Here is a 14274-nt window from a genome sequence, read left to right on the forward strand (position 1 = left end):
GGCGGCTAGGAGCTGGAACCAACTTCCAAGGGAAGTGGTGCTGGCTCCTACCCTGGGGGTCTTTAAGAAGAGGCTTGATGCCCACCTGGCTGGGCTCATTTGAGTCCAGTTTTTCTCCCACCCAGGCGGGGGGGTCGGACTTGAAGATCTACAAGGTCCCTCCCAACCCGACTTCTGTGATTCTATGATTCTGGAGGAGTCCCATGCCAACAAGGACTATTTGGGATGTGAATTAGCAATGAGCAGCGCAGCACAGTCAAGCAGCAGGTATTCACACAGCCCTATGGAACTGACTGCTGCAAGATGCTGTGGAGGCCAAAACTAGCCAAATTCAAAAGAGGATTAGACAAATTGATGCAGAACAGGTCCATTGGAGGGAATGAAGAATGACAGCAGGACTGCAGCCTCCAAATTAGGACTTCCTAGGCCTTACATGCTGGAAACAGGGACAGAAGCAGAGGACAGATTAGTCTAGATAGGCCTTCCACAAACACGCTTCCCCTTAGCGTCCACTCTGAGCCATGAGATACCGAATACTGGATGGACCTGTGGTCTGACGCATCATGGCACCTCTTATGTTTTTAGAGGCTCACCCTAGGCCAGCTGAGATTGCTTCTCTCAGCAATAAGCTCTCCAGCCGTTCCTCCCTGAGAATTACCCCCACCATCTCTCAATGGGCAAGCCCCAGCTGTCTCATCCCTGGGTGCTTTAGGCCAAGATACTTCATAATGGGCCAGTTAGGAAGGCCCTTGGCTCTGGGGCTCTATGTGTTCTTTCACTAGGTTTGACTGGGCACAAGGGGCATTTGTGCACATGGTTGCACCACAGAGCTGGGGGCTTTTAAAATCTCCTGGCACTGCAGCGTGTGCATTTTTATAAATAGCAAAATGCATGTCAGCGCTGAGAAAATGGTGGTGGCATGCTTTTGAACTAAAATACACCTAAGATGTTTTAGTTCAAAAGTGCACCACTGCCATTTTCTCAGTGCTGATGAGTATTTCACCCTTTATACAAATGTATGCTACGCAGTGCCAGGTGCGTCAGCTCACATACAGAACAGATTCAATTAAATGAGTCTGCTCCAACGTGCTGGGTCTCCAGCGTGTTGGAGCATTCAAATGTATTTGTATAAATGCCCAAGGCTCTTGGGAGCAGGGAGGTGGGCAGCTCTCCCATAGTGGAGCTGAAACACTGGGGATTATCTACAGCTGGAGCTCACAGGTCATGTCTAGTTTAGGGTGCCAGTCTCTCTCAAGGCAGCCCTGGCTGTGTGCTCAGAGATGAACCCCTAGCAGCACCAGGCAGCAGCCCTGGGGATCAGCTCAGGGGTGGCAGGACCATGCTGTATTGCAGAGGGACAAGAGGGCTTGCCCATCTCTTGTCTCCTTCCCAGCCTAGCATCTTATGTGGAGGGGGTCAGGGCTGACGGAAGGAAGTTAAGGAGCTCACCAGAGTCTGAATCATCGCATAGCGGCTCATCCGCATGGAATAAATGGTGCCAAATACATCCACCACCTTCTCCTGCTTCATCTGCTGCAGCAACCGGTCCAAGGCGATGAAGGTGCCAGAACGGCCCACTCCTGCACTACAAGAGCACAGACAGCAAGGGGTTAATCCTGGCAGCTCCCCTAATGTGGACTCCTCCCCCTGTCACCAACTATCCAGATTCCCGAAGACTCTGCTCCCCATTGCAGGTGGCAGGGATCCCTGCAGACCAGAGGGCAAAGTTTGGAGATGTACGGACACTGCAAGGAGATGGCCTTGATCTCCAATGGCCAAATCTCCAGTGGAGTCTCCTGCCCCAGAAGAGCCCTGAGGGATGTGGGGTTGAGGGGCAGTCCTCGGAGTTGTCCCAGAAGGGTACAAAAGTACCTCTGTGTTCTCCAGCCCTGGGGGGAGTAGTGCTTATAGGCACACTGCTTGTATTCACCAGCCCCACGTCAGAGCCATCTTCTGCTCCGGGTCTGACCCCAGGCTCCTGCCTGTGAGGTTAGTTCCTACACCATTCTCACATACAAGGAGAAGCCCAATCCCCTACTTTTTCTCTTAGTGTAGGCAACCTTCCCTCCCCCCTATTTATCACCAACTCCAACCCAACAAGCCGATGCAGTCTGGGCCTTACCTGCAGTGTACCAGTGTTGGGCCAGAATCCTTTGCAGTCTGGATGTGTTCTCGCACCAGCTCCCTGAAGGCAATAATGGAAGTTGTGGACTCAGGAATGCCATGGTCACGCCAAGCTGTGTAGTGTAGGTGGGTCACACATCTCTCCACCTTCAGGCCCTCCTGTCACAGACAATGGCTTTTCGTTAGCGTGCAGGTAGCAAAGAGCTGGCAGCACAGGCCGGGCCAGGCCTGCAGGGATTGGGTACATGGGAAATGGATGTCTGGAGTTTCTGAAGCCCATGGATATCCAGTGAAGCTCCCACTGAATTCCTCCTGGGGGCAGAAACTGGTTTCCAGCATTTAGAAAGACCCATGCCACCATCCTGCTTGGTTAGCCCTTATCTAGGAGATAAGGGCTTTAAACTGATCTTTAAACTGAACCACACCTGTGGATCCCAGTAGGTGGAGGGAGGGAGCCAGCTTGTCTTTGCCTGCACTTCGGTGCATGTCATCTTTGCTGCAGTTTAAAAGCAAACCACCCTGGGAGCAGAGGGAAAGTGATGGCAGGGGAAGTGAAGCAATAAACGACGGGAGAAGTGGACTGGGGGTGATGAATGAAAGGGGATCAAAAGCCACGTTCCCTGCTAGCACCATTATTATTGACAATCCTCCAGGGGAGTGTAAGTCAGGACAATTCATTCCAGTGGTGGACTAAACTTGTCTTGAATCTAGCTGCCCAGAGGCGCAGGGATACCCTGCCAACCCTGGGACGTGCCCACATCCAAAGCACACCCGCAAGCAAACAGCCAAGCAACATCAGTCTGCCAGGCTCACCCCACCACAGCACTCCAACCTCGTCACCTACAACAGGACTGGGCTCTTCTCAGGTATCTACTCACATGCCAGAGTTTGAACTCACGCGTGGTCCACTCATCAGAGCTGCTCTGGGTCAGCAGGTGGACGCGGATCTGCCTGTAGGAGACGGGAGCAGATTCCGAAGGCCAGTAGTGATCACACAGCACCTAGAGGGCAGCAGCATGGGGTCATGGGGACACCAGCACCGGCAGGGAAATCACCACACATTTGTTGGGGAGAGGAGCCAAGCTAAGGCCCCAGAACTGAGCACGCCAACTCTGATCTGGGCCCGGGTCACATCTCATCTTGTGGGGGAGCAGAATCCCAGAGTACATAGGGGAAACACAGACCAGTGGTTGTGAACCAGTAGTCACATAACATAGGGCCCCACTGTATGCCTTTGGCCCATTCCCATCTCCTTGCCCCAGAGCTTTCTCTTCTGTAAAAAAAATCTTGTGCAGTTCCCCCTCCCAGAAGGACAGGAGTGTTTGGCAGGCCTTGTGCACCTTGTGGTTGGAGATGCGTTATCACCGCCAGCTGGTAAGTAAGACAATGGCACTTAAGAAAAACTGGGGTGGTGGATACTGCCTGGACAGTTCCCTGCTGCTATTTCAGTCCTGGGCCCAGCCCTATCAGTGTCCCACAGGGCACACACTAGAGCTCTGCACAGCTGCTTGGACACGACTAGGAGCTGGATGGTGGTTCTGTGAAGGTGTCTCTGAGCACTTGGGATGCAAGACCTGCAGGACATGCCAGACCTACCCGCCCATTCTCCATGCCCACTGTCAGCATGACAATATTACAGACGTTCTGCTCCCAGACCATCCTCCAGAAGTCCTCGATGGTTTTCTTCAGAGGTCCCTGGGTGACAATAAACTCCTTTTGGGAGGTGTAGCCCTGCGACAAAGACCAGAACAGAGGAGTTATCACTTCCCAGAGGTAGCTAGGTCCCAAAACCAGAACTTACTAGGTGACCTAAGTCCTTCCTGGAACGGGGAGATGTCCACTAATCTCAGCACTCTTGGCAGCTTGGACATGCTCCCTGGGCAGAAGAGTCTAATGGACAGCTATTACATGATGCACTGAAAGAGGGGGTTCTCCCACATGCTGAGTACATCATCTGGCACAAAAGAGAGACTTGTCTTTGGGAACTTTTCACTCCTACAGTTGGCCTTTAGGAAGGTCAAGACTAAAGGGCTCTTCTACCTTCCTCTGAAGCATCTGGCACCGATGGTGGAGTTGTACTGAGTGATGAAGATGGGCAATGGGGCTGCATGGCCTTTGGTCTGATCCCATGTGCAAGTCCTATGTGTCAATATTCACTGCCTTGAATACGCAGACACAATGCAAGTACACACATGTGCACATGCATGCATGCATGCATGCATGCAAGTTGCCCATTGGCAGTTACCTGGGTAAATCCCCTGGGTGGGGGATGTGGGAATGGATTGCAGATCATTGAAGTGCAGCGGCACAGATAAGAAGGAGATAGAGCAGACAGACAGATTAGGCAGGAAATCTAGAGAGGCTGAGGGAGATCATCCTCAAAAGAGAAAACAGAGCAGCAGTTGCCAGAGCTTCCTTTCCCAGCAGCACATATGCACACACACATCCCCTTGACTTTTTAGTACCCACCCTGCGGCTCCGCCACAACACTGCGGCCAACACACTCCCAGCTACTCTAGCATCCCTCCTCCCTTCCAACTCCAACCTACCCTGGCTTCCATGGCCTGCCAGTCACATCTAGCTGAGACCTCTGTGCCCCCTGGCTGGTTATTGGCTCTCTGTCCATGCCAACCACCCCCTTGTGAAAGAGGCTGCCCAGCAGAGGCTGCAGTGGGAAGGCAACAGAAGCAAGGGGGCACTCACAGGGACAAAGTTGGCATTGATGTAGTCAGAGTGGGGTTCCCCATCCAGCTGGCTCAGCCTGACTCTTGAGTGGTCATCTGCAAGAAACCAAACAGCCATCACCCTCCTCCAGCGCATCCCTGAGTCTCTGAGACAGACCACTATCCATCAGGGGAGGCAAGACAAATGCAACATGTGCTCTTCCTAGGGCATGATTTGCCTGTGGCAATCATTCAGTAGGTCAGGCTGTGCCTTTCTACCAGGCAGGGTATACCAGACTTGCTGGTTAGGACTGAGGCCTCCCTACCATGTGCACTGCTCCGTCCTTCTAAGCACATCAACATTATGAAGAAGAAATCCCCACATCACAGCAGAACTGGTTCAGGCCAGGGTCCTATATGGCTCTGCCTCTTTCCTTCCTGTCACAGTCCCTGTGGCACTCTCACCCACCCACTTGGATCCCTGCTGTGGGGTCAGTGCTGATCCGTGAGCTGTTGGGGATGGGATACCAAGAAGGGGCTGTCATACCTTTTAAGAGGCAGGTGACTCATAGCAAGCCCCAAAGAGGGATGCCCAGTGTCTGTAATTCCCACCCAGGGCCCTTGCACTTCACACTACTGCCATTCCTGACAGTATTATCTTAGTAGTTGTGTGTTGGCTGCCCTGTGAATAGCATGGAGATAGCCTTCACCTGCCTCCCACGGGCATGGAGCTGGGCTAGGGTGTGCCTGAGACTCGAGATCCTGAGAGAGCTAGGTCTGTCTGTACTACCCCCTTAGGAGGGCACAAACTAAGCAGGATCCAAGCCCAGAGCAGGGCTCACCTAGTGGCTGGGGACCAGACAGGTAAACGTAGTGGGAGGAGGTGGCTGTACCTAAGCTTTGCTCTGCAGCCATGTGAAGGTGTATGCCCCATGGCTGGCAGGCTAGATGGAATGGGGGTGCTAAGTGTGAGGTCCCCAGGGAGAGACCCAAGAGAGGAACTGAGTACTGTGCACCCTCTTACACGCGAGACCTCCCAACACTCACCTGCTAGAGGCAGGGGCATGGGGAGGGAGAATGCCAAGGCTGGGAGATGATGGGCCTGGGATTCTGCACTTACATGGCAGCACATGTGGGTGTCTGTTCTTGGAGGCATTGGCAGGAAGTTCTGCCTCCACCTTAGGCTGCTCCTTCCCAACTTCCTTCAGCTCCTGCAGGACACAAGGGGAAAGAGTTGTCAACTGGAGTGATGCCTCTCTGGGAGAGGGGGATGGTGGGGGACCTCCAGCAAGCTCCCCTGTAAGCACAGCTTGCTAACGGTGCAAAGGGAACTCCATGGAACAGAGAAGACTGGACTCCTGGGGCCAGATCTGCTCTCCAGGAAGCAAGTGATTACATGCACAAGTGTGACGTGTGACTTGCAAGGGAGACTGGGGGCCAGGGGTGGAGCAGGAAAAGAAAATGCCAGGAGGCCAGGGGATAGATAGACACCACCGGTTTCATGCTGCTGCATCCCTAGCCCTGCCTGTTAGTCTTTTTCCTGCCATGCCCTCTCCTCATAGCTTCTAATGTGCGATTGTGCCTAGTGGAGCAGAACTGCTCTGCTATTTCAGACCAGCCCCCAGGTGTCCCATTCCCAGGTGATCAGCACTTTTCAAGTGTATTTTCCATCAACACTTTTTGGTTTTCAAAAAAAAATCATTTAATAGATTTCATAGACATTAGAGGCTGGAAGGGACCTTGAGAGATCATTGGGTCCAGCCCACCCACCATAGGCAGGAAGTCAGCTGGGATCAAGTGATCCCAGCAAGAAATACATCAACCTGTTTTCCGAAGGAATCCAGAGTAGGTGCTTGCACCACCTCTGGGGGGAGTTTGTTCCAGACCCTGGACACATGCACTGTAAAGAACTTTTTTCCTATATCCAGTCTAAATTGGCCTTCCTGGAGTTTATGGCCTTCCTGGAATTCAAGTACCTTTGGGAGAAAAATCCTGAATTTTTCAGCCTTTTGAGAAGGGTCTGGGTTGGAATGAATGTCAAATCCCAGCTTCTTTCTGCTTTATTATCCCTTCCCCCAACACACACACATTTTCCCTAGTTGAAAAAGCTGAAACAACATTTTAAAAGTGGAGGAAACACGGGAAAATCCCTTTTTACTTTTGTCCTGTTTTGCCATCAAATGCTAGAGAATGAATGAGGGTTGGTGGTTGTAGCTGTGCTGGTCTAAGGACACAGGCAGGCAAGGTTCTTTGGGTGGATGTGATGCCTTTTATTAGACTTAGGCAGCTTCCAAGGCCTGGTGGTGAAACAATTATAATGAGCTCATTCTTGCTGAAAACTCGTAAAGCCCGAACTTCCAGCCCTGCCAGTTAGCCCCGGTATAACACTATAAACTTCACTGAGGCTAGTCTTGAACCTCTGTTCAAGGGGCTCATCAGTACAGCAACACCTGAAGCTCACTCACCCCTAGTTTTCATCGTAAGGTGTAGGGCTAGAGATCCGCTGTTCATTATCAGAGCAGGCATGCACAGACAGTGCCAGAACTAGCTCCCTGTGCTCTTCCTAAGGTGTGCTTCAACCTGACTTGGAGACACTACTTTCAGGAACAAGAGAGAAGTCCATTCGGTTGGCATGACCTGCTCAGCCTTTGACCTCTGTCCAGATGGCCAAATGATGTAGACAGGTGTCTATTAGGTTGCCAATCCACAATGAATTGGACTGGGAACCTACAATTCATTTCCACAGGCTATGCAAAAAGCCACGCAGCTAATAGCATCAGTCAGTCATGACAGACCTGGGTGGGCTGCATTTGGATTTGAACCAACCATCTAGAGGAGAGGTGAAATCACATCCCTAGACTCTTCCCTCTTAACGAACGCTCACCTCAAACTCCTGGAAGAAAGCATTGTTGGCATTTGCTGTCTTCATCTCGTAATACTGTTTGAAGCTCTGTACGGGAACTGGCCGATGCACGTTTCTGCAGGAAGTAAGACTCATAGGAAAACATGCTATTGCTGATAAGAAATATGCAGTGTCAGCTCCCTTCCCTTAGGGACAGGCTGCCCAGTCAGGCTCATTATCAGGAGGCCAAGGAGAGCCACCAGCATTGTGGCATGCAGTACTTTGATCACCTGTGCCATTTTGTTCTGGGATGGTTACAAACTCACATAATCACCTGCAGAGAGGGCCCCACAGAGGGTGGCTGTACACTTCTTCACCTCCTTTCATAATGGTCTCCTGGCTGAAGCCTGGACCCCTAGCTTGCAGACCTGAAAGTAGGAGTGCTGCAATCTGCCTAGCAGGAACAACTAATGGGGCTTCTCCTTTAGCCCAAGCTGATCTCTCTGTGCTGAAGACTAGCTTTACTCCATTGGGGCATATTGAGATATATCTGCTGGAGGCATCTCAAGGTGATGAACACTACAAGGAGGCCTGACATCCTACTGTGGCAATCTACATAGAGCTTAGTTTCATAGTTTCGTAGTTTCTAGGGTCGGAAGGGACCCGAGTAGATCATCTAGTCCGACCCCCTGCCATGGCAGGAAAGAGTACTGGGGTCAAATAACCCCAGCAAGGTGTACATCCAGCCTCCTCTTAAAGACCCCCAGGGTAGGAGCCTGCACCACTTCTCTTGGAAGTTGGCTCCAGATCCTAGCCGCCCAGACAGTGAAGTTGCACCTCCTGATGTCTAATCTGAATCTACCCTCTACCAGCTTGTGACCGTTATTCCTGGTCACTCCTGGCGGTGCTCGGGAGAACAGTGACTCCCCCAGTGCCTGCTGATCCCCCCTGACTAGTTTGTAACAGGCCGCTAGATCCCCCCTCTGAGCAGTGACTCGGAACCGATTTAGACAACAAAAGCTTAAGCAGGTGAGCAGCAGGGAAGCTGCAAGCACTTAAAAAATTTACTTAAAGGCCGTGGTTGGCGGAAGCTTGGACTCTGCAGCCTCGAGGCCTAGCACAGTGCAGCTGTGGAAGCGCGGGGCTGAACCGAGTGATCCAGGACCTGGGACCTGGGGAACTAAAGAGATAATAAAGCATGTCCCCTCTCTGACAGATAGTATGTGTGTGTGAGAGTAGTGCCATTTACCTCAAGCTGTAAGTTGTCATTTCTTGGGGTAAGTTACTCTTCTTGTTTCTGAAAAGAAAACATGGCTAACGTCACTTTTTCCTCCAGCAATGCAGGCTGAGCCCAGGCATATCGGGCACCTATACATGTGCAGAGAGGCTGCTCTGATGCACTGTAATTATAACGTGTCAAAACAGACTTGACTAATCAAGCCTGCTGCAGCATGGTAATTACTGCGCTCCAGCAGACTCTAGCATCACGTATATCAGCATCCCCATGCTGAAAAATGGCAGCGGGGGGCGCTTTAACTAAAGCGTGTTGGACGAACTTTACTTAAAGCGCTCCCACCGCCATTTTTCAGTGTGGGGATGCTGATATGCATGACGCTCTGGGAGCTTTAATTAGAGAGGCTCTTGGAGCCACTCTACTTAAAGCACCCTCCCCCCACCTCACCTCCCAGAGCACATCTATAAATGCCCATTGTGTTTTGTTCCCTCTTCCAGCTCAGGGGTATCTTGTGAGCAGAGTGTAGTTCCCACACACTTAAAAAGTTTTCTCCATGAATCTATGGATTAAGCAGAGCTGGAGCTGGCTATTCTGTACCCAGCCTATCCTTCCCAGTGAGCATCTCCACTAGCTCCATAGCACCCCATTTTATAGACTCCTTTCACAGGTCAGCAGCAGGTCTCCCCCCCATTGCATGGGCTTGGCTTTCAAGAAGGCTACTCTACCAAGTCGCCCTCCCATTCTCACTCCCTTACCTTTTGGCTCGTGCTCGCTTCCAGTAGATCAAGCCAAAGATTGCTATGAGCGTCAGGAGAAAACCTGCAATGACTCCAGCCACGATTGGGATTGGAAAAGGAAGTGGATCTGCACCAGCAGCTGAAGACCAAGACCAGAGAGTCCTCTGTCACCCTGTGGCACTGCATTCCTGTAGTCCCTGTGTGCCTCACACCTGACCTTGGCTTCTAACTTCATGCAGGGAGCCTTCCCCGCAAGACTTGCCCACCCCAGGTTCCTGCCCAGGATCACCAGAAACTGGGATCACCAAATACCAGCTAAAATCAAGAGGATCTTTGCTGAGCCTCCCTGCCCTGACCCTAGGTAGCAGTTATGAAACTCAACTGAGAGAGATAACCAGATGAGTTAGCAAAGGTACTGACAGAGCAGGCCAAGTGCCAGATGGAGCCATGAATGAAGAACACAGGCGGACACTGCCTTACCTGAAAATGATGTGAATGACACGGCAGGGTCTAACTGGTCATATTTGGTGAAAGCAGCAATGCTGAATCTACAGCAAAACAAAGCCTAAGAGTTAGTTCCAGCCACATGCTGGGAGTAGGCCTGGCGTGACCACCATCAGCAAACAGAAAGAAGATGGCATCTGGACATGGAAATCAGCAATAACAACGTGGCTTCAAAGTCAGCAGGGGGGAAAAGAGCCGGGAAGCAACACACCTCATTGTGAGAGGGAACAGAGGGCCAAAGCTACCTGGAAAGTTTTGAACCTTTCCCACCAAAACAATCCTGCTTTGACATTTTCCTATTGAGAAATTCGGGTTTTTTTACAGGGAATTTTGAGGATGTGGGAAAGGTCATGTATTACACTTCCCTATCCTTTTCAAGTATTTTCCAGGTGGGAAAACAGCAAGACAATTAAGAAAGCACAGGCAGAAAAAAACCCACTTGAACTGCTATTTTCAGACAGAAACCAAGACCTTCACTTTTAAAAGTTAAAGTGTCACTTTCTTTTTGAAAAATCACATTTGCAAACGTGGTAGTTGTTTTGCCAAGTGGCATAAGTTAAAAAAAAAAAGTCAGAAAGTGGGGAACCCATTATTTTGAAATGAAAATGGATGATCCCCCACTGTAAAAAACAATTTCCAACAAATGGAACAATTTGAAAATGCCCATTCTGGACTCCAGGGGAGACCTCACTTTGTTTCTGCCTTTTGTATCTCACTTTAGTTTGTGCCTCTTTCCTGTCTTACGAGGAGGCTCAGACATCTGTGCTGTAAAGAACTCTGTGTAGCTTCAGCCAGAGCCAGCACAGCCGCCTACAAACATGGACACACGCATACTATGTCACCCTTGTGCCTCCACTATGACCAGACAGAACCAAAGCCCTGATTTCTAGAACAGGCTCCAGCACATCCTCACCAGATTCAGCTCCCAATTACTTTTTTCTGTTTTGCTCACCAATAGGAGTGAAAGGGGAGTTTAGTCTCCAAGGCTGATGTTGTCCTTGGTCCTCTCTATCATGACTGAAATCCAAGAGGCCTCAGATAAGTATCAAGGGTGCTGGGATGCCCCCTGGTGCAATATGCTCTCACCCTGAACAAGAAGACTGCAGTGTCCCCAGGATTGCAGAATGCTTGTCATTGTGTCCACTTCCCTTGGAGGTGACAGCTAGGGCTACCACGCATCCAGGTTTTCCTGGACATATCCCCTTTTCGGATCCTCCCATCTCCATCCAGGCGGTTTTTTAAAATACCAACAAATGTCCAGGATTTTGCTCTGCTCAGCATCAAAGTAATTATTGGCACTTTTTGCTTGCCCTAGCAAAGAGCTGCTTGGGGCTGGGGAGAGCTGGGGGAGGGCATCCGGAAGCAGGGGGCATCACATGTGTCTGTGGGCACAAATGCACGTGGCCAGCATACAGCCCAGCAGGGTGGTGGGAGCAGCCCCCGCAGCTTCATGAAGGTAAGTCTATGGGGGGCAGGAACTGGAGGGCCAGGGCTTATGGACTGTCAAGGGTGTGCATGGCAGGGGTGTGAGGAAGGGATGGGTGTGTGAGGGGGGCAGATGCCTGCTGGTGCTGGGCTAAGCTGTCCAGGTGCTGGGGCTGCAGCAGGGCAGGGGAAGCGGGGGAGACACTTGCCTCTCCACTGGGGGAAGGGGGCGGGGGGGGACCCTTCAGGGGCAGCAGGGAGCTGCATGGTCTGGCCAGTGGCACTGGGGCTGGTGCCCATGCTTGTAGGGGCAGGACAGCCAGGAGACGTTGCAGGACTGCGGGGGCAGGGGCCTGTGGGTCAGGACTTGGGGGAGGAGAGGGGCACTGTGGCTTGGGAGTGAGGGGCAGAGGCAGGCACAGGTATATCACTGCCCCCCCATCATATTACCTACCCCCAGGTGTCCTCTTTTTTGAAACTGGAAGCATGGTAACCCTAGGACAGCATCACCCACTAAGATACTTGTTTATCTGAAGCAACCTCCAAAAGGGCGCACACAGCTTTACTCTGCTCATCACAGCACCCCAGGGCTCCCTGAAGCAATGCCTCTGACGAAGTACCTCACAAACACCCCTGGACAGATGGACCTCCCTCAAGTGCCCTCCAGTCACTTTCATACTTGGATGATGGGTTTGTGGGTGCATTTCCTGCTAGCCCATCCTAAGACACTGCCAGGTGGGTACCCTGGGAACCTGGCATATTAGGAATCAGTGGGAAGAAGGCAAGGTAGATTTCACCTTATCAACTAACTAAATCAGAGATGCATAAGCTTCTGCTAAGTGGTCATTTTGTGCCTGACATCCATGATCAGCTCACTCTGGTCAGCTCCCTAAATTAGTTATTTGCTCTCCCTTCCTCCATCCACTCCTTGCATTCAGCGTTCAGTTCATTTCCTTCATCTCATAGTCAAAGGATCCCATGTTTTTTTCTCTATGGTTACAGAGAAGGGCTGGCTCAGGGCTCCAGATCATCAGAGCGCTGTTAGAGAGAGCAGCAGTGCTACAGTCGAGAGACAGATGTATTTGGGGTAAGATGCGTTTAGGCTGCTGATGGCCAGGTCCTTGCTGCCCTCCCAACACCTCCATGTTCTCACTAAAAATCAACATTTTTTTCCTGCTCCCCACAGCATCCATTGGGGAGAAATCCTCTGCTGCACTGACCTGTACTGGACATTTGCCTTCAGCTTCCCATTGCAGGTCTTTCGGGAATGGCCACACTCCTCCGTTCCCACTGGCACGGGCCATGTTTTGGGAGTGCTCCTATGGCTTGGGTGGAAAGGATTGGGGATAAGCACAGCGAGGTATGAGTCCTCCTGCCCATAGTAATGGTCATACCAGGTGGTGGTCACAGTCTCCCGGGTGGGCCTCAGCACTGCAGTGAAGGACACAAGAGCAGCAGAAGTGTGAATCCTTATGCCAAAGGATTAGGTGCAGCTGCAGCAGGGTGAAGGGCCCAAGGCAAAGCAGGCACTTACATGACTCATTGGTGGTGGCGATGACACCGTAATACTGGATCCGGCCATTCTCCTCGCTGAACATGTCAGAGGAGATGACAACTCTGGAGCCAGCCTCGAACTGGAGGATATCTGCTAGAACCGGTGGGGGTAGGACTGGAAGGGAAATCCGTCAAGCACAGGCGTATTACTGATAGGCTAGGGCATTATGCATCTTACCTGGGGCTTGTATCTGCTTCCACCCCACTGCCCCGGAGCAGCAACCCCACTTCATGCCACGCCTGAGTCCAAAAGCCTCATCTGAGCACAGAGTGCTCTGCTGTCTGGAAAAAGGCTTTGTCTTATGGGCTCTGGGCCATCTCCCTGGCATGCAGACACCTGGTAGAGACAGCACATGCAAGATGGAGACCTACCCTCCACTGAAGTGTTGCAGAGAAGAGTCACAGCCCAGCTCCGCATCCCGTTCCTGCCCAGCACTCTCAGGCTGATTCGGTACGAAGAGTTTGGCACCAAGCCCTCCAGACTGGCCTCATTCCCAGGAATACTCATGTGGATCTCAGGCTGGAGAGCTCCACTGGATGGTCTCTCTACCATGAGCTCGTAGGCCTCGACGTCTCCACTGGGCACAGTCCAGTTCAGGTAGAAGGCCTTGGAGTCAGGCAGACACTGCATGTCCTTCACCGGGTTGGGTTCTGAGAAAGAGACACCTCTAAGCAGGGCAGCTTCCTAACTCCCCAGAGCACCAGGGGTTGGGGCAACGCCAGCCCCAAACGGTGCTGTACCCCAGGGCTGACTCAAACCTGTACAGCGGAGTTGACCAAGGACACTGACAGAGGCACAGAACTGAATGCCTGCATGTTGGGGCCCCGTACTGCATAGCCCAGGGATGGCACAGCTTGCACAGGACTTGGGCAGGAAGAAAATACCTCTGGAGAAACAGGCCAAGGAAGACGCTGTCCTGTAATCTGGTTCAATACACAAAGTCCTTTCTGACTCAGTGGGCACCTCCAGTGCAGGACCGGTTCCAAGGGTCCACAAACCCCTCGTACATCCCATCACAGATAGGCCACATCTTGGGCTTTGCTGCTGCCTTGTTAAGGGATCTGTAGTGGTGCCAGAGGACTGGAAGAGGGCCAATGTGGTTCCCATCTTCAAAAAGGGGAGGAAGGAGGACCCGGGAAACTATAGGCCAGTTAGTCTTACCTCAATCCTGGGCAAGCTTTTTGAGAGAA

At 51.7% G+C, this 14274-nt stretch overlaps 1 protein-coding gene across 2 annotated transcripts in view; it reads right to left on the reverse strand.

The window, feature by feature from the left end:
- The window catches only part of LOC109317598 (receptor-type tyrosine-protein phosphatase V-like), a 72837-nt gene that overhangs the window by 11320 nt on the left and 47243 nt on the right, over window positions 1-14274 (reverse strand). For both annotated transcript variants that reach the window (XM_019546371.1, XM_019546370.1), the window contains 13 exons: window positions 13456-13734; window positions 13064-13198; window positions 12750-12960; window positions 10081-10148; window positions 9619-9739; window positions 8879-8926; window positions 7672-7765; window positions 5908-5998; window positions 4828-4904; window positions 3721-3855; window positions 3003-3125; window positions 2123-2283; window positions 1450-1585 (listed from right to left, as the gene is read on the reverse strand). In XM_019546371.1, the coding sequence (XP_019401916.1) occupies window positions 1450-1585; window positions 2123-2283; window positions 3003-3125; window positions 3721-3855; window positions 4828-4904; window positions 5908-5998; window positions 7672-7765; window positions 8879-8926; window positions 9619-9739; window positions 10081-10148; window positions 12750-12960; window positions 13064-13198; window positions 13456-13734 (1679 nt within the window). The remainder of the gene's footprint in view (window positions 1-1449; window positions 1586-2122; window positions 2284-3002; window positions 3126-3720; window positions 3856-4827; window positions 4905-5907; window positions 5999-7671; window positions 7766-8878; window positions 8927-9618; window positions 9740-10080; window positions 10149-12749; window positions 12961-13063; window positions 13199-13455; window positions 13735-14274) is intronic.

This window comes from Crocodylus porosus, unplaced genomic scaffold (assembly GCF_001723895.1).
Source record: "Crocodylus porosus isolate Cpor-Errol unplaced genomic scaffold, CroPor_comp1, whole genome shotgun sequence".
Taxonomy (NCBI): domain Eukaryota; kingdom Metazoa; phylum Chordata; order Crocodylia; family Crocodylidae; genus Crocodylus; species Crocodylus porosus.